Here is a 19,443-nt window from a genome sequence, read left to right on the forward strand (position 1 = left end):
TGGCTGTGAGGAGCAGTTTGGACACCCACCCGCCTTCATGCTTAATGACAATTGTGTTGCATTAATCCTATCCCACCGTCAAGATTTTGTTTTTAAGCAGTGGGAACCCAGAAATCTTAACACTGAAAGAATTCCACTCTACAAAATAAATGAAAGTGGAATGTGCATAGGGGAAGGAGGGACACTGGCCCTCTCAACTTCTTCCTCTAGCCTCTCACTCCCTTCCAAGGCCCTGAGACATTCCTGCTGCCTCTTTGGAACCCCTTTGAAAACCACTCCCCTTAGTGTTCCAAGATGGATGTGCTAAGAGGCACATCTAATTCTGTCCCTCTCCTAAAAACCCTTCAGAGGTTTCCCATTGTCCTCCCCACAGTTCTAACATGGCCTACCAAGGCCCTTCATGGGCTAGCCCCTGATTATTTCTCTTGCTTTCTCTCACGTCCTCCCACCTTGCATTCTCTGCCCCACCCACACTGACCTGTTTCAGTTCCTCAAACTCTTGTGGGCTTTTGCACATGTCCTCTCTGCCTGGAATCTTCTTTATCCACTAAGACCTATACTCGTCCTGAGGTTTCAGTTGGGCTTCATTTTTTCCTGGTAGCTCCTTCTTTTCTAATGTGTGTCTTCCTACTATTATATGTTTTTCCCATAGCAACCCTTATTTACCCTATCATAGCGCTTCCCTTACTTTATAGTTTATGATTTTTAAAACTTACCTGTTATCCTTACTCGACTGGAAATACCATAGGACCATGGGCCATGTCTGTCCTTCCCACCATTGTATCATAGGGCCCCTCTCATAAAAGGCACTTAATAAATGTTTTTTGATGGTTTGAATGAAGAAATAAAGGAATTGTATTTTCTTGGTAATGTGGGGATGTGGGAGACAGTCTAAATTTTGCACCATATCAGTTATTAAATATAGAAAAATAGTAATATACGGTTAAATTATTTCTATGTAAAAAGCATATTGCAATACAAAAATAGAAATATCTAAATATGAATAATGAGTATTAGTTAGGATGGTTGAATTACAAGTTCTGTTTTCCTTAGTATATTTCAACTTTTCTGTAATTTCACTTATTTTATTTAAAATGTTTTAAAGAATCAATTCTAATCTTCTGTGCATTTTAAGTGTCTTAAATATAGCATCTTTAGCTCCTCTGGGTAATTTTGTTCTCAAGTTTCCTCAATCCTGGGTAGTTCCCAAGAACTAGAGCATGATCTCTACTAGAAGTAATCTAAAATGCCTTGTTTCTGTGCTTCTGCTTTAGTAGATCAAAAAGCTTTCAATTTCCAAAGTTTCTTTTTCTTGGATAAAATACCATACTATTCAAAATAGCAAAGATGACACTGTTGTTTTTATTATTCTTTGTTTAACTTTTTTCCACTTCCTAAATGAGCCTTTTCCTATTTCCCTGTATTAAATACTTGAGTACTGTTTTTGTGAAGTGCTTTTTAATATTTGTGAAATGCTTTTGCCTACTCTGTCTTCAAGTCGTTGATACAGCAGCTATTGTAGATAAAGGAACTGAGGCTCACAGAAGTTATATGGCTTGCTAAAGGCCACAAGCTTGGTTAGAGGTTTATTCTGGGACTAAATCAGTGATTCTCTTGTTCTTAGTAAAGCCCCTTGCATGTAACATCACACAGTAAAAGTTTTTCCCTTGTATGTACTCCTTTTAAGAATAATTTTATATACATGTGTATGAGGAATTTATAATATATTTCTAATTTAAGGCTATTGCCAATATTAAATCTGGATAAAACCTGTCTTTTTGAATCCTGTTATGTTAAAAAAACAACATTTATTTCTGGCTTGAAGTTATTTGTGTACTGCATTCTGATTTTTTTTTTCTTTCTTTCACAGTTGTGCATGCCTAAAGGGCTATCTTTCAGGACACAAATGGACAATAAAGACCCCCAGTTTCACTCATTTATAATTACCAGGGAAGATGGTTCTCGCACCTATGGTTTTGTTCTCACTTTTTATGAAGAAGTTACAAGTAAGCAAATCTGCACAGCAATGCAGACACTTTACCAGATGCACAACGCTGAGCATTACAGCAGTGTGTATGCTTCATCTTCCTGCAGTATGGACTCATTGGCAAGTAGTCTTGATGAAGGAGATACAACTTCCCTTTTGAAACTCCAGCGATACAACTCCTATGATATTAGCAGAGACACCCTGTATGTTTCAAAAAGTATATGCTTGATCACACCGTTACCATTCATGCAGGCCTGCAAGAAATTCCTTATCCAGCTTTACAAGGCTGTTACCTCACAGCAGCCACCACCCTTGCCACTTGAAAGCTATATCCACAATATTCTTTATGAAGTACCCCTTCCACCTCCAGGGAGGTCACTGAAATTTTATGGTGTTTATGAACCTGTCATCTGCCAGAGGCCTGGGCCCAGTGAACTCCCCCTCTCTGATTACCCCCTTCGGGAGGCATTTGAGCTCCTGGGATTAGAGAACCTGGTGCAGGTGTTTACCTGTGTTCTTTTAGAGATGCAAATCCTTCTCTACTCACAAGGTAGGTTTTCCTTGGATTTTACATTTTCCAAAAACAAGTACTTTTGCTCCCAACTACTGTGTTTCCATGGGGTATATTATTAGAACCGAATAATGATCACAGTCTTTTTTGTGTAAAGGGAGCAGGTATGGTGGGACCAGCGGCTGAGATGAGACTGCTGTTTCTCTTTGAGGTGGCAGTCAGTGACTGCAGAGAGAAATAGGAAGGAACACAAGTGTTAACTTGGCTGATTTGGGTATATTTATTAATGGAAATAGCCCTTTTTTCCTGATAACATATAATCGTTATTAAGAAAACATTTTTTCTTCATCATAATGAGAGTGAGAGAACTCTGTTACTACCAGAAACGTGTAGACTTCCCATTCTTTATGGATTAGTAAAGGTTCACATCAAAACTCAGCGAACATTGAAAAGGGATAAATGAAATTGTTGACTCTGCAGCTTCCTGAGGCAATCAACTTTGGATCTTTGCCTGTGGGAGCATTTCATCTGAGTGAGAGAAAAGGTGAGCAGGCATGAGACAGATGACTTTCCCAGGTCTAACAGTTCTGCCAGAGTTGTGTGTGTGTGTGTGTGTGTGTGTGTGTGTTTTTGTTTATGTTTTTTAATCTCAGAAGGAAGTGATCTTTGTGGTATCTTTCATTCAAAGTTCTTCCAACACATATTAAGAAAATAACAAACTATGGATTTTATTTTACCAGTACATTTGTGAAGACTAATGTTGAGCCTAGACTAGGATACTAGTTGTCATCTGAATATGAATGTGTAGAGAAAATAGAGATGCTATGTCTTAATGGATAGTGAATTGAAGGAAATTATAAAATAGTACCTGTACACTGATAGATTTTTCAAAAAATGTTACACAAATATTTGGATTCACTTTTTTTTTTTAGACAAGTTCTCACTCTGTCACCCAGGCTGGAGTGCAGTAGTGCAATCATGGGTCACTGCAACCTCGACATCCCGTGCTCAAGCTGTCTTCCCACCTCACCCTCCTGAGTAGCTGGTACTATAGGAATGTGCCACCGCATCAGCTAATTTTTTATTTTTTGTAGAGACGGACTCTCACTGTCTTGCCCTGGACTCTCAAAATCCTAGGCTCAAATGATCCTCCTGCCGTGGCCTCCCAAAGTGCTGGAATTACAGGCATGAAGCATTGCACCCGACTGGGGTTAGCATTTTGCTAACTTGTATTTAAGCTGGCAGAATTGTAGTGCAATCCCGACTGGTGCCGTCAAGCTTATTTTACCACTTTCCTTTTTTTATTTTTCTATTTTAAATTATAAGTGGGGCTGAGCCAAGTAGACTATATTTGTACTTCCCCATCTTGTGTGTATGTTGACACTATTTGTGTGTTGACAGCCGTTCACAAGGTTGTATTTTCTTCAGTTTATCCAACATAATGTTCTTTGATAATGTGTTTCATGTCTCAATTTTTGTTGTCAGGAAGTTATTCTCTAATGACCAATCTAAATTCTTTCCTTTCTTCTTTCACCCACTTTCTTTTTATATGTATATATTTAAAATATATTTTAGTGAAACACTTTCTCATCATCTTTAGATTAAAAAAAATCCATTTTTTAATCTGAAGCTGCTTGGGCATTAGGAGTTAATTGCTTTCTGCTCCACAGATTTCAGATGCCACTGCACTAATTCCCCAGTGCTCTTGAGGCAGAGCTTAGACATGTCCTCCTCAGTTGGAAATCCTTGTGGCAACTTCAGGGGCTTGATTCTTACTGACTGTTAAACCACTTTCAGTTTTGCATTCACTGAAGCAATATGCTTGTGAACTTGATGGGTATGTGTGTTTTCTAATCTGAGCATCTTTATTATGTCTTTTTCCCAATATGGACACCTTTTTGTACTTTTTTATTCTGGTAACAATATGCAGTTTCTGAGGATTCTGTGGATCTGTGTCATATTTTTCATGATCTGCAAGTGAAGGCTGAAACGCTTTATATGGAATTCTTGACCTGGTAAATTTGTGATGAATCCAATCTATGTAAACGAGAGACTTCACACCTTTTGTCTCAGTCTGTAGTTCATTTTGCCTCTTGAGCTACTGACAGCAAAGTCCCTGCCATAAGTGTAGTGACTGTTCTCTTTAGAGAGAGCGCCTGCTAAATATTCAGCATGAACCTTCCCACCAGCAGAAGCTGGGGACTCGCTCCTTCCATTATTACTTACAGATCACCTTTTTGTATCTGAAAAATTTTACCTTAAGTAATTCTCTCTTCCTTTCTTCCTTTTATTTCCCTGAATGGAGTAGGGATTAGAGAATGGCTAGAAGGGGCAGAGGCTTGGAGCTTAATACCTTATGGTGTTTTAGCCCATTAGAAAAAAATAACTTTTTTTTTTTTTTAAGACAGAGTCTCGCCCTGTTGGCCAGGCTGGAGTGCAGTGGCATGATCTTGGCTCACTGCAACCGCTGCCTCCCGGGTTCAAACGATTCTCCTGCCTCAGCCTCCCGAGTAGCTGGGACTATGGGTGCGCACCACCACACCCAGCTGATTTTTGTATTTTTAATAGAGACAGGGTTTTCACCATGTTGGTCAGGCTGGTCTTGAACTCCTGACCTCATGATCCACTCGCCTCAGCCTCCCAAAGTGCTGGGATTACCGGCGTGAGCCAGTGTGCCTGGCCGAAAAAAAGAACTTTATATTCTAGACTTAGAAGAAATCTTAAAGGCCATTTTCTTGAATCTTGAAGTTCAATTTATTTATGTTCTGCCTAGAGAAGCAATTTGGGTTAGAAAGAATATTGGGGGTGGGTGGGTTCTTTTGTTTTGCCTTTAATTTTTAGAGATGGGGTCTCACTGTGTTGCCCAGAATGGAATACAGTGTATTCACAGGCACAGTCGTAGCACACTGCAGCCTCAAACTCCTCAGCTCACACCATCCTCCCACCTCATCATCCCGAGTAGTTGAGACTGCAGGCACATACCACCATGCCTAGTTTAGAGTATTGGTTTTTGAAGTCATAACAATCCTGGGTTCAAATATCTACTCTGTCATTTATTAACTATACCCATGGGCGAGTTAGGTAATCCTCCTGTGTGACAGTTGCCACATCTCTATAGGGATAATAGTTTGGGTTTTTTTTTTTTCTCCTTTCTCACTGATCTATTATGACAATTAAATAAGAAAACGTGTATAAAATACTTAGGGTATAATTGACACTGACTAAATGATAGCTGATGCTATTATAATAATTACTAGTTTTATTAGTCCCATATAATCTTCTATAAATTACACTTATCTCTAAGTTGTGAAGGTTCAACATATTACTACATTTAACATAAAACCTTTTTAAATGATGCAGTCAAGAGTTTATTCCAGAGTTGAGAACCTAATAAATGTTCTTTTATATTGTATACCATGCTTTTTTTAGAAGGCAAAAAAAAAAAAACCCAAAAGCTTCCATTATCACACTTCCTCTTTTATTTTTTATTTTTATTTTTTTTAATTGAGACGGAGTCTCGCTCTGTCACCCAGGCTGGAGTGCAGTGGCGCAATCTCAGCTTATTGCAACCTCCACCTCCTGGGTTCAAGCGATTCTCGTGCCTCAGCCTCCCAAGTACCTGGGACTACAGGCGTGCACCACCATGCCTGGCTAATTTCTTTGTATTTTTAGTAGAGATGAGGTTTTGCCATGCTGGCTAGGCTGGTCTCGAACTCCTGACCCTAGGTGATCTGCCTGCCTTGGCCTCCCAAAGTGCTGGGATTACAGGCATAAGCCACCGCGCCCGGCCCACACCTCCTCTTTTAAATAGCAGGTTATGTCTCACCGTTTGTGGTCTGTCCTGAGCTCTCCTATTTCTGCTCTTTTTTTGTTTGTTTGTTTTGAGACAGGGTGTCACTCTGGTGCCCAGGCTGGAATGCAGTGATGTGATTGTAGCTCACTGCAACCTCAAACTCCAGGGCTCAAGCAACCTTCACCCCTCAGCCTCCTGAGTAGCTGGGACTACAGGCATGCATTACCATACCTGACTAATGTTTTTTATTTTTAGTGGAGATGAAGTCTCACTACATTGCCCAGGCTGGTTTGAAACTCCTGGGCTCAAGCGATCGTCCTGCCTCAGCTTCCCAAAGTGCAGGGTTTACAGGTGTGAGCCACTGCTTAGCTTGTCCTGTTTGGTTTATGGAGTCTGTTCAGGAGTTTTAGCTCAGTAATATCTACCAATTTATTTCAGTTTCAAATGAAGAAGAATAAGCATTTATGGATATGGTTTTATACTCTGAGTATTTTTTTGTAATTTGTATGCCGAGAACAACAGAGTGAATCCTGAGATTATAGAGCTAGATTTTTAAAAAATTTAAAGTGTCATACCCAAAAAAATTGCCATACAGTAAATTTATAACCATTCACTAAAATCACTCTATGTTAGGAATTGTGCTACAAAAAGGCATTGTATATTTTGGATCTTTTCCCTACATTTAATCCTCTCAACAGCAGTGAGTTAGTGCTGTTGTGCATTTTTTGTTGAGGAGGAGATTGAGGCTTGGGGAAACTAATCTGCCCAAGATGATACAGCTAGTAAGTAATGTAGTACTACTAAGAATTGGGTTTCATCAGTCTTTTTTCAGATGCTTAACCACTGTGTTAACTGTATTGGGCACTGCACTTAACCTCTCCTTATCTGTCTCAATATTTATTTTTAAATGATTCACTCATTCTGTGGGTCTATTGTAAAGGTGTCATGCGAAGTAATTGTAGAGTATAAAATGAAAGCTCTGTGTAAATCTAGATTTTAATATTGACAATGTCTCTTCTATTAGAGAAAAATATTTCAGTTAAATGAATGAAATAGGTGTCCTTATGTTGATTTGTACTTGGGTGCCCTCCTTTACTCTTCTTAACTGTGTTAAGGGGGTTTTAATAACATGTGATACTTCATTTCTTACTCACTGATAAAGCTATGCCATAAATTTAAAAACATTGCATGTGCTGAAGAGTTACCGTGAAAACCCAAAGTGAATCAAAGTAGATGGATTTCAGTGATGAAAATGTCCTTCTGGACTGATTTGAAATTCTGATCCACAGCCCATTTAAACCAATTCAATCTGTTATTTAGGAAGTGCATATATCACTGTCACTTTGCAGTGGTAACTAGCTAGAAATTCTAAGTAGAGAAAATGTACCCAGGATGTGAAGGCTCTTTTCTAGGACTCCAGATCAGAAATGGGCACTTTGTTCTGCAACTGGGAAATACCTGGAGCAGCACAGTATGAAAATCAGAGTATTCTTTTTTCAAAGAACTAGTGGAAGAATAAAAGGGGAGTTTAAACACCATTGTCTAACTTTTGATACCAACAATTGACGTCTAAGAAACATTTTTGGGCCTTGCTTACCTCCTTTGGTTCTTCATAGTGGAAATAAACCACTACCCACACCACACTGCATGCCTGTGTGCCTTTGCAGTGCTTGTCTGCTATCCCTCTGTTCGTTTCATTCCTCTATGAGTTGTATGTGAATTAACCTTGTCAGAAGGTGGAAGCTACATAAAGTTTTCTTGAAAAAGTTGGGAGCTTTCTCATCACAAATTGCTAGGCATGCTCAAGTGGACATCATAGTTCTCCTTGGAACTGCCACCCATAAACCAAACAGTACTTTGTTGGTCAACTGAGAGGTGTTTATAGGGCATTGTCCAAGTGACAATTAAATGCAGAAGGTTCTCCTACAGTTCCAAAGTCAGTCCAAGGGAAAAAGAGGCTCCCTATATGTGAGAATCTCTTCCTTGCATTCCTCTGGTAACAAGATCCAGTATAAACCATTTCTTTTTCAATAGGGAACTCTTTTGGGCACTGTCCTCTCCCATTAGAGTGTTTTTCCAAAATCGCCTTAGATACCATGGATATTTCAAGTTTCAGCATTGTTTTATGTCCTTTAGTCATAGGGGCACTTTAAATCAATATCCAATAGCAAACTTAGTAGTTGCCTCTGAAATGGAAAGTCTGTAGTCCAGCACCCTGATAGTTGTCACTGGGAGGCACTCGCAGGCTTTTGACATAAGCCCTAGCCCACACTCCACATACAGAGAATTTGTCTGTACCAGTGCTCCAGCTTCTCGGTTCTACACTGTGTGAGCTCAGGCAATCTAATTCATTCCCATTTAGCATGTCCAATTAATAATGCTTGAAGGGTAGATTGACACTGTGCCCTCTGTTTTACTGTACTAGGTAGGATAAATGGGGTGAAACAGTCAAACATAAGATCCACTCCCATAAAACATTTAGATAGTGTGTTTAAACATTCCAATTTCATTCAAACTTCCTCCTTAATCCTATCAACCTTAACACTTTAATATATTATCATTCTAATTGTAGCCTGCGTTAAGGCTGTAAGCCACTGTGTTGAGGCAGTGGCTCGTGCCTGTAATCCCAACACTTTGGGAGGTTGAGGCAGGAGGATCACTTTAGCCCAGGAGTTTGAGACTAGCCTGGGCAACATAGCAAAACCCCATCTCTACTAAAATACAAAAATTAGCTAGGCATGGTGGTGTGCACCTGTAGTCTCATCTACTACAGGGGCTGAGGTGGGAGATCGCTTGAGCCTGGGAGGTGGAGGTTGCAGTAACCTGAGATTGTGCCACTGCACTCCAGCCTGTGTGACACAGTGAGACCCTATCTTTTTTTTTTTAAAAGACTTCACTAGAAGATTTTGGTGCAACAGCGTATAAGGCTCTCAAATGAGTCCCAGAAACTTCTCCATCCCTTGATTATTTGACCCACTCCTGTGCATTAGGTTTTGGGTGTTCAGCAAGGTATCTTGGCCCTTTTGTCAGTCTTTATTTTGATTAATTTACCTTACTATATATCCCCAAGCAATTCCAGATCATGTTTCTAATTGTAATCTTTGCCTTCTTACATTTTAAATTTCTCTGTGCTGGGGCAAATAGAGCAGATTTGTTTGAGCCCTTTAATTTTGGGAAACCATCTGAGGGTCCTTATAGTCCATGCAACCTTTGGTAGTGCTATATTAAGACTTTCATTTCAGGCTGGGTGCCGTGGCTCATGTCTGTAATCCCAATGCTTTGGAAGGCCGAGGTGGGCAGATCACCTGAGTTCAGGAGTTTGAGACCAGCCTGGCCAACATAGGGAAACCCTGTCTCTACTGAAAATACAAAAATTAGGCAGGCATGGTGGTGTGCACCTGTAATCCCAGCTACTTGGGAGGCTGAGGCAGGAGAATCGCTTGAACCCAAGAGGTGGAAGTTGCAGTGAGCCGAGGTCGTGCCATTGTACTGCAGCCTGGGAGACAGGGCAAGACTCCATCTCAAAAAAGACTTTTGTTTCAGTCCCATCAAGGTCTGTTTTATTCACCCCATTTCTTAATAGACACTTAAAAATTTCCACCCTGCTGAGTTGAGTCCTTTGACTCATTATTAATGTTTTTATTAGCATCTGTAAGATGAGAGTAAGCTGAGACAGCAAATTCAATAAGGCTTCTCATACTGTTAGATTTTGAAGCAGTAAAGTTACATGGAGTGCCCACATAAAAGGAGCCTCCCTAACTGCAGCATTTGCCCTGGGTAACGGATGTATTCAGCGGGTGAATATCCCGATTATCATAAAGCCAGTCCTGCGTGGCTTTTGTGCAAAGCATATCAGCTTCTTCATCTGGGGTGTTCCACTTGGAATTTATAGGGGGAATTGGGCAGTCTCCCTTCTCAAGGTAAACAGACTTCGAGTAGCTTTTATCCAGTCCTTGAGACTGGCTGTTCCCTCAAGGATTGGATAAAACAGTTCAGTTCATTTCTGACTGAATCATCACCTTTGTGTCTGGATCACATATAGCCATCTGTGATTGTTCCATAGTGAGCTGTGGGCCCTGTGTCAACCCAAGCATTTTCTTCCACGCTGCAGCATTTAAAAATAAAGATACTGCCTCGAAATTAGTTCCTGTAGCAGAGATTCATCAGGAAGTGGATGATACTTATCTATAAAATGAGACTTCATACTATCCCCTGGTTTCTGTTGAGGGCAGGAGTTCAAGAGCAGCCTGGCCAACATGGTGAAACTCCATCTGTACCTCCCTTGTGGCAGATTGCTTGAGGTCAGGAGTGTGAGACCAGCCTGGCCAACTTCACGAAACCCCGTCTCTACAAAAAAAAAAAAAAAATACAGGCATGGTGGTGTGCGATTGTAATCTCAGCTACTTGGGAGGCTGAGGCCCGAGAATTGCAGGTTGCAGTGAGCTGAGATCATGCCACTGCATTCCAGCCTAGGTGACAGAGTGAGACTCCTTCTCAAACAAAACAAAATTATGTGGAAACAACAAAGAGTGTCTTTAAGATCTCTGGTCACCAGAAAGGTAGTCCACATGGGGGAACCACAAAACCAAGAAACTACAGAATACCTGAGGGTGTTGGTGAGGAAATGCCCAGGCGGTTTCCACATAATTTTTCCCGTTGGGAGTGGCTTTGAGGCTAGTTGTCAAGCCCTGACCAGCAGAAATCTGAGCTTGGTCCAGCATCGAGGTTGACCTAGCACTCTTAAAAATTTCATTTTAGCTTTTACATAGAACAATAACCAAGGGATTTTATATTTAACTTTTTTCTGTTGGTTTGCATTTCCTTATATATCCAGTGAACCCCACTCCCTGGGAGGTGGATTCATCTCTAAATTCCATTAGTTACTTTTACCTTTAGTAAATGGTCTCAGCACAGCTACTGCTCCATCCCATGAGTGGCCACCCAGGAATTAAAGGTTCCTAATTCCCCACCCTCTCATTGTCCCTGTTCCCAAACCACAGGTTTCCATGAGCCTGGGCTGTTATAACAAATCTCAGTTTTTCTGACACCAAGTGAGAGAGTCTTTCCTCCCCACCACCTGTCAATTTGTGATACCAACTGGATGCCCAACAGTTCAATTCATTTCTAACTGAATGTGAGACTCCACAGGTTTAAGAGTTCATTCTCACAAGACTGTCCTCACTTCTGATGCCAGCCACAAATGAGGTATCACGTGTCTTGGTTTATTTGTGTTACTATAAAATACCTGAGGCTGGTTAATTTATAAAGAAAAGAAGTTTGGCCTGGTGCAGTGGCTTACACCTGTAATCCCAGCACTCTGGGAAGCTGAGACAGGCAGATCTCTTGAGCCCAAGAGTTCAAGACCAGCCTGGGTAACATGGTGAAACCCTGTCTCTACAAAAAAATTAAAAATAAGGCCGGGCACAGTGTATCACGCCTGTAATCCCAGCACTTTGGGAGGCCGAGGTGGGTGGATCACCTGAGGTTGTGAGTTCGAGGCCAGCCTGACCAACATGGAGAAACCCCATCTCTACTAAAAATACAGAGTTACCCAGGCGTGGTGGTGCATGCCTGTAATCCCAGCTACTCGGGAGGCTGAGGCAGGAGAATCGCTTGAACCCTGGAGGCAGAGACTGCAGTGAGCCGAGATCGCACCAGCCTGGGTAACAAGCGAAACTCCATCTCAAAAAAAAAAAGAAAAAAAATAGCCAGGCATGGTAGTGTATGCCTGTAGTCCCAGCTACTTGGGAGGCTGAGGTCGAGGATCACCTGAGCCCAGGAGTTAGAGGCTGCAGTGAGCCATTATTATGTCACTGCACTACAGCCTCGTGACAGAGCGAGACCCTGTCTCAAATAAAAGAGGCTTATTTGGCTCACAGTTCTGTGCATGTGCTAGCACCTGCTTCTGATGAGGGCCTTGGGAAGCATCTACTCATGGCAGGAGGTGAAGGGGAGCCAGAATCACATGGCAAGAGGAAGGAAGCAAGAGAGAGGAGGGAGATGCAAGACTCTTTTCAATAACCAATTTTCATGGAAAGTAAGAGTGAAAACTACTCACTCACAACCATGAGAATGGCACAAAGCCATTCATGAGAGATCCACCCCCAGGACCCAAACACCTCACCTCCAACACTGGGGCCAACAAACCATGTCCAAACCGTAGCACCAGGCCACATACATTTTTTCCTGGATGACTACAAAATCAGGGGTTCCCCAACACCATCCCCCAACCCCTCAAGTTCTATAAATTCCCAGAATGATTCACAGAACTCAAGAAAGCACTTTACTTACTGCTAACTGGTTTATTATAAAGGATACAACTCAGGAACAGCCAAATGGAAGAGAGGTGTAAAAGGTGTAGGGGTGGGTGCAGAACTGCTATGCTTTCCTTGGACTTACCCAGCACCTTAATGTATTTGCCAGTCCAGAAGCTCCTCTATATTTCTTCTTCTTCTTCTTTTTTTTTTTTTTTTTTTTTATTGAAATGGAGTCTATCTCTGTCACCCAGGCTGGAATGCAGTGGCGTGATCTCGGCTCACTGCAACCTTTGCCTCCAGGTTCAGGTGATTCTCCTGCCTCAGCCTCCCGAGTAGCTGGGATTACAGGCACATGCCACCACAGCTAGCTAATTTTTGTATTTTTAGTAGAGACAAGTTTCACCACGTTGGCCAGGCTGGTCTTGAACTCCTGACCTCCAGTGATCCACCTGCCTCGGCCTCCCAAAGTGCTGGGATTACAGACCTGAGGCAATGCACCTGGCCGCCTCTATTTTTTTCCTGAATAAATTTTTGTTCCTTGCTATTTTCTCTAAGAAAATTTTTATTAAGCTTTCAATATATTAGCAAAAAGTCTTAATATTTCCTTGTTTTCTTGACCCCTGTTATATCTGTAGTTTTGTCCTCCTTTTCATTCCTAATACTGTTTGTGCATTCTCTTTTTCCCCCAATTATTTTTACCTGAAGTTTGTCAATTATATTACTTCTTTTTGTTTGTTTGGCTTTTTGAGACAGGGCCTCACCCTGTCGCTCATCCTGGAGTGCAGTAGCACGATCTAGGCTCACTGCAGTCTTGACCTCCCTGGGCTCAGGCAATCCTCCTGCCTTAGCCTCCCACGTAGCTGGAGCTACAGGTGTGTGCCACCATGCCTGGCTAATTTTTTTTTTATTTTTTGAAATGACAGGGTCTCACTGTGTTGCCTAGACTAGTCCCAAACTCCTGGGTCCAAGTGATCCTCCTGCATTGGCCTCCCAAAGTGCTGGGATCACAGGTATGAGCCATTGTGCCCAGCCCTATTACTCTTTAAAGAACCAGATTTTACTTTCATTGGTATCTTCTATTGTACCTTTGTTTTCTGTTTTATTAATTTATGGTTTTGTTTTTATTATTCACTTCTTTCTACTACTTTTTTTGGGCTTATTAAACCTTTCTTTCTCCCCACCTGCCCACCAAAACCAGTGTCTTAAGCACTTGAGTCCTGTGTTAGCTACATCCCACAAGTCTTAGTATCTGATACTTTCATTATCATTGAATTCTAAAAAAAAAAAAAAGAAGAAAAAAAAATTTGAGATAGGGTCTTGCTCTGTTGCCCAGACTGGAATGCAGTGGTGTGATCACAGCTTATGGCAGCCTCAACTTCTCAGGGCCAGGCCATCTTCCCACCTCAACCTCCCTTGTAGCTGGGACTACAGGTGCATGCCACCACACCTGGCCAATTTTTAAATTCTTTTTTTTGAGGTGGGGTCTCCGTATGTTGCCCAGGCTGGTCTTGAACTCCTGGGCTCAAGCAATTCTTTCACCTCAGCCTCTCAAAGTGCTGGGATTAGAGGTGTGAGCCATCATACCTGGCTAGTTCTAAGAATTTTTAAAATTTCATTTATTTTGGCCATTTGTCTTGCTTTTCTCTCTCTCTCTGTTTTTGATGTTTTGAATTGATTTAAATTTTTTTCTCATTGCAGTTTTTTCTGTTTAGATGTTATATGCTCTTTTTCTTAATGGTAAATTTTGAGATTTCAACATGAACAGTTACTCTTATGTTATAGAATCTTCACAGATAACTATAAAATGCTTTAACTCCATGCCCATTGTGGCTTACTTGTTATGATTGTTCAGTTTTAATAATCCCTCAAATTAGACATTTTTATTCTATACACTTGGTTTTGTTTAAATTTACTCATAGTGACCTTATTTTGTTTTTCTTTGAAATAAGGTCTCACTCTGTTGCCTAGGCTGGAGTGCAGTGATGCGACTGAACTCCTGGGCTCAAGCAATCCTACTGCCTCAGACTCCTGATAGCTGGGACTACAGGCACACGCCACCATGCTGGGCTAATTTTTTTCTTTCTTTTTTTTTTCCTTTTTGTAGAGATGGGGGTCTCACTATCTTGTCCAGGCTGGTCGTGAAGTCCTGGGCTCAAGCAGTCCTCTGCCTCAGCCTCCCAAAGTGCTGGGATTATAGGTGTGAGCCACTGCACCCAGCCTCAGTTATTATTTTTTGAAAATTCACATTTTATTTCATATCTTAGAGCTTTCTTTTGAGATCAGTCTTCTTCCTAACATGTGTTCTTAGAAGTTCCTTTCCTGAGATAGCTTTCTCTATTAGATCTTATTTTGTCCTTGTTTTTGAAAAATAGTTCATTGGATGTTAAATTCTATGTTAAAAGTTTTTTTTTTTCTTAGTACTCTGAGGATAATATTCTAGCATCTTAAATAGTTCATTGGATGTTAAATTATATGTTAAAAGTTTTTTTCTCTTAGAACTCTGAGGATAATATTCTGTCATCTTCTGGTTTCCTGTATTGCTGTTGAGAAGTCAGCCATCACCTCTAATGTCATTCTAATGAATGACTCTCATTGTTATTCATTAGCCAGAAATCTGTCTTTTCAACTCTGGTTATATTTAAGATTTTCTGTCTTTGGTGTCTGATATTTTGACTGATTTATCTGAATGAGGCTTTCTTTATTTGTTCTGCTTGTGGATCATTATGTTTCCTGAAATTTAAGAATTAATGTCCTTTACCCATTTTGGAAAATTCTCAACTATCTTTGTAAATATTGCATTCATGTATCTTTTTTTAATCCTCCTGAAATTCTAGTGAAACTTTTTTTTTTTGGTTGGTTTTTTGTTTTTGAGACAGAGTCTCACTCTATTGCCCAGGATGGAGTACAGTGGTGCAAACTCTGCTCACTGTAACCTCCGCCTCCTGGGTTCAAGCAATTCTCCTGTCTCAGCCTCCTGAGTAGCTGGGACTACAGGCGCATGCCACCATGCCCAGCTAATTTTTGTATTTTTAGTAGAGACGGGGTTTCACCATGTTGGTCAGGCTGGTCTCGAACTCCTAACATCAAGTGATCCACCCGCCGTGGCCTCCCAAAGTGCTGGGATTACAGGCATGAGCCACTGTGTCCAGCCTTAAACATGTTAATCTGTCTTCCTCAATCTTCCATTATCTCTCAACCCTTTTTTTTTGGAGATGGAGTCTCACTCTGTTGCCAGGCTGGAGTGCAGTGTTGCGATCTTGTCTCACTGCAAACTCTGCCTCCCGGGTTCAAGTGGTTCTCCTACCTCAGCCTCCCGAGTAGCTGGGACCACAGGTGTGCACCACCATGACCAACTAATTTTTGTGTTTTTAGTAGAGACGGGGTTTCACCATGTTGGCCAGGATGGTCTCGATCTCTTGACCTTGTGATCCGCCCGCCTTGGCCTCCCAAAGTGCTTACAGGCGTGAGCCACCACACCCAGCCTCATTCCCATTTTCTGTGTCTCTGTGCTGCATTCTGGGTAATTTCTCCACATCTGTCTCCTGCTTTATGAATTCTCTCTTTACCTGTGTTTAATCTACAATTAGCCCTTTCTTTGACATTTTTTGGTCACAGTGAAGCTTGTTACAGACAAACATGTTTAGGTTGGGTGGCTTAGGTGGTGTGGTGGCTCCACATTGATGTCATACTGAGGACAGGGGTCAAGTACTCCATGATTAGTCTTTGCTCTTACTTCAGGAGCTGCCAGAGGCTGTGCCTTTCGTTTTCTGGTGCTGTAGGTCATTGTTGGCAATACCTGAGATGAATTTCTGTGAAACTAGGGAGATAAGCCAAATTATGCATGTGTCTGAGACCTCAAAGCCAACATAATTCAGATAATGCTTGGTCACACTGGGCCAGGCGCATGGCTCACGCCTGTAATCCCTGCATTTAGAAGGCTGAGACAGGTGGATTACTTGAGGTCAGGAGTTTGAGACTAGCCTGGCCAACATGGTGAAACCCTGTCTCTACAAAAATACAAAAATTAGCCAGGCATGGTGGTGTGCACCTATAATCCCAGCTGCTGGGGAGGCTGAGGCAGGAGAACCACTTGAACTCGGGAGGCGGAGGTTGCAGTGAGCCAAGTTCATGCCACTGCACTCCAGCCTGGGCAACAGAGCGAGATTCCATCTCAAAAATAAAAAATAATCAGTCACAGCATCCAGGATCATAGGTGTATAATCCTCCAGCTACATCAGGAAGTCCACCAGAGGCATGCTGGATACCACCAGCAGCTTCACATCTCCATTGGCAGTGTTTGGCAGGGCATAAGCCTTGCTAGACACAGCTCCTGGTCTGCACCACCATGGTTCCTGTGCCGCCAGCCACAGGTCCAGACCTAGACCCCTCTGTTGCCCTTGAGGGGCTGACCTTATTCTCCACAGTGATGCTAGTGGACAGCATGGCAGGGGCTGAGGCAGCAGAGGCCATTGCCACCTTGGGATCTGTGCCAGAGCCATCACTAGGCAAATTTTTGACAGTATGTTTTTATTGTATAATATAGTCAAGCATAATTTTTTAATGTCTACTTTTATTTCATTTTACATGCCTTAGATGTTAACATATTAATTTCTCAAAGCACGTTTACTGGCTACTGATCATGTAGTAGGTCATATGTTGAATGTTAACAATTCTGAGATTAGAAATACAGACATGTCCAGGCACAGTGGCTCATGCCTGTAATCTCAGCACTTTGGGAGGCGGAGGCAGGCAGATCACTTGAGGTGAGGAGTTCAAGACCAGCCTGGCCAACATGGCGAAACCCCTTTCTACAAAAAACACAAAAAATTAGCCAGGCGTGGTGGTGCACAGCTGTAATCCAGGCTACTCGGGAGGCTGAGGCATGAGAATCACTTGAACCTGGGAGGCAGAGGCTGCAGTGAACCAAGATCGCACCACTGCACTCCAGCCTGGACAAGAGAGTGAGACCCTGTCTCCAAAAATAAATAAATAAAAAGAAAAATACAGATATTGCTCTCTAGGAGATGATGGTGTATTGGGGAAGAGAGACCATGAAGAGAGAATTATGATAGAATTGTAATGTTTCAGTGAGATGAATAATTCCTGTGATGGAAATAAAGATAGGGTACTGTTGAAGCATGTAGATAGTACTCTGGTGATAATAAGAAGTGTTAGGGAAGGCTTTCCAAAGAAGCAATTGCCTGAGGAAAAAGTGGAACCTAGTCAGGCAGTGCAAGAGGAAGGGACATTCTGGGCAGAGGAAAACAATATACAAGGGGCACAAGGCCTGTGAAAACATGGACTGCAAGCAAGTGGTCTTACTGCATATGGAGTGATGATAAGGAATGAGGCAGACAAGGGCCAAATCATGAAGAGCCTCATGTGCCTTGCTGAGGCCTGTCTTAAATATTAAAATAACTTCTTTTATACATTCATCACTTTGAGTATCAATTATAAAAAGACTTTCCTAAAATATTTAAGTTTAAAAAAAAAATGCTTAAAGAAGAAAACTCTGCCTTTTATTTCTTGATTCAGTTAAAAAGAATTGTCTTATTTCTGCTGAGTAATTGCATTATTAAAAAGTGTGTGGGCTGGGCACAGTGGCTCATGCCTGTAATCTCAGCACTTTGGGAGGCAAAGGCGTGTGGATCACCTGAGGTCAGGAGTTCGAGACCAGCCCGGCCAACATGGTGAAACCCCATCTCTACTAAAAATCCAAAAAAATTAGCCAGGTGTGGTGGCGTGTGCCTGTAATCCCAGCTACTCGGGAGGCTGAGTGAGGCAGGAGAATCGCTTGAACCCGGGAAGTGGAGGTTGCAGTGATCCAAGATTGAGCCATTGCGCTCCAGCCTGGGCAGCAAGAATGAAAACTCGATCTCAAAAAAAAAATTAATAATGTGTGTGGTACTTCAACCTGTCTTGAAGAGAATGCAGAACTGGAAAGAAGAATAGACATAGAACACCCACAACACATGGATGGAATAAAATCTAAGCATGTCTTTTTAAGTTATAGATATCTAGCAAAATTACATATATTCTTATCCCATCATCATCTATTCGTTCAAAAATATTGTTTTAGCCTGTATTATATGTCAGATACTGTGGTAGATACTGAGGTTACAAGAATATAAAAGGCCCCAATCCTTGGTTGAAATGATGGCCACAGAGCAGAATCTAAGGAGATTTCTCTGGATTTGGTCTTCATAGTCTATAACTGTAAATAACTGTCTCTTCCTACTCCTGGTGAGTTTTTTTTGTTGTTGGGTTTTTTGTTTGTTTGTTTTTTGTTTTTTTGAAACAGAATCTCACTCTGTCACCCAGGCCTGGAGTGCAGTGGTACGATCGCAGCTCACTGCAACCTCTGCCTCCTGGGTTCAAGTGATTCTTGTACCTCAGCCTCCCAAGTAGCTGAGATTACAGGCATGTGCCACTATGCCTAATTTTTATATTTTTACTAGAGACAGGGTTTTGCCATGATGGGCGGGCTAGTCTTGAACTCCTGGCCTCAGGTGATTCTCCTGCCTTGGCCTCCCAAAGTGCTGGGATTACAGGTCTTGAGCCACTGTGCTTGGCTTTTTGTTTTTTGTTTTTTTTTCCTGAGACGGAGTCTCACTGTTGCCCAGGCTGGAGTGCAGTGGTGCAATCCCGGCTCACTGCAACCTCCACCTCCTGGGTTCAAGCAATTCTCCTGCCTTAGCCTCCCAAGTAACTGGGATTACAGGTGCCTGCCACCACGCCCTGCTAATTTTTGTATTTTTAGTAGAAATGGGGTTTCACCATGTTGGCCAGACTGGCCTCTAACTCCTGACCTCAGGTAATCCACCCACCTCAGTCTCCCAAAGTACTGGGATCACAGGCATAAGCCACTGTGCCTGCCCAGCCTTTTTTTGTATTT

At 41.8% G+C, this 19,443-nt stretch overlaps 1 protein-coding gene across 8 annotated transcripts in view; it reads left to right on the plus strand.

Moving 5' to 3' along the window:
- DENND5B (DENN domain containing 5B) overlaps nucleotides 1-19,443 on the plus strand; it is a 208,206-nt gene that overhangs the window by 108,966 nt on the left and 79,797 nt on the right. For 5 of the 8 annotated variants that reach the window (XM_055357940.2, XM_031000834.3, XM_031000835.3 and 2 more), the window contains one exon: nucleotides 1,871-2,537. In XM_055357940.2, coding sequence (XP_055213915.1) covers nucleotides 1,871-2,537 — 667 coding nt within the window. The remainder of the gene's footprint in view (nucleotides 1-1,870; nucleotides 2,538-19,443) is intronic. The other 3 variants (XM_031000836.3, XM_055357942.2, XM_055357943.2) reach the window with 1 other exon arrangement.

The sequence above is a fragment of the Gorilla gorilla genome, chromosome 10, assembly GCF_029281585.2.
Source record: "Gorilla gorilla gorilla isolate KB3781 chromosome 10, NHGRI_mGorGor1-v2.1_pri, whole genome shotgun sequence".
Lineage (NCBI taxonomy): Eukaryota > Metazoa > Chordata > Mammalia > Primates > Hominidae > Gorilla > Gorilla gorilla.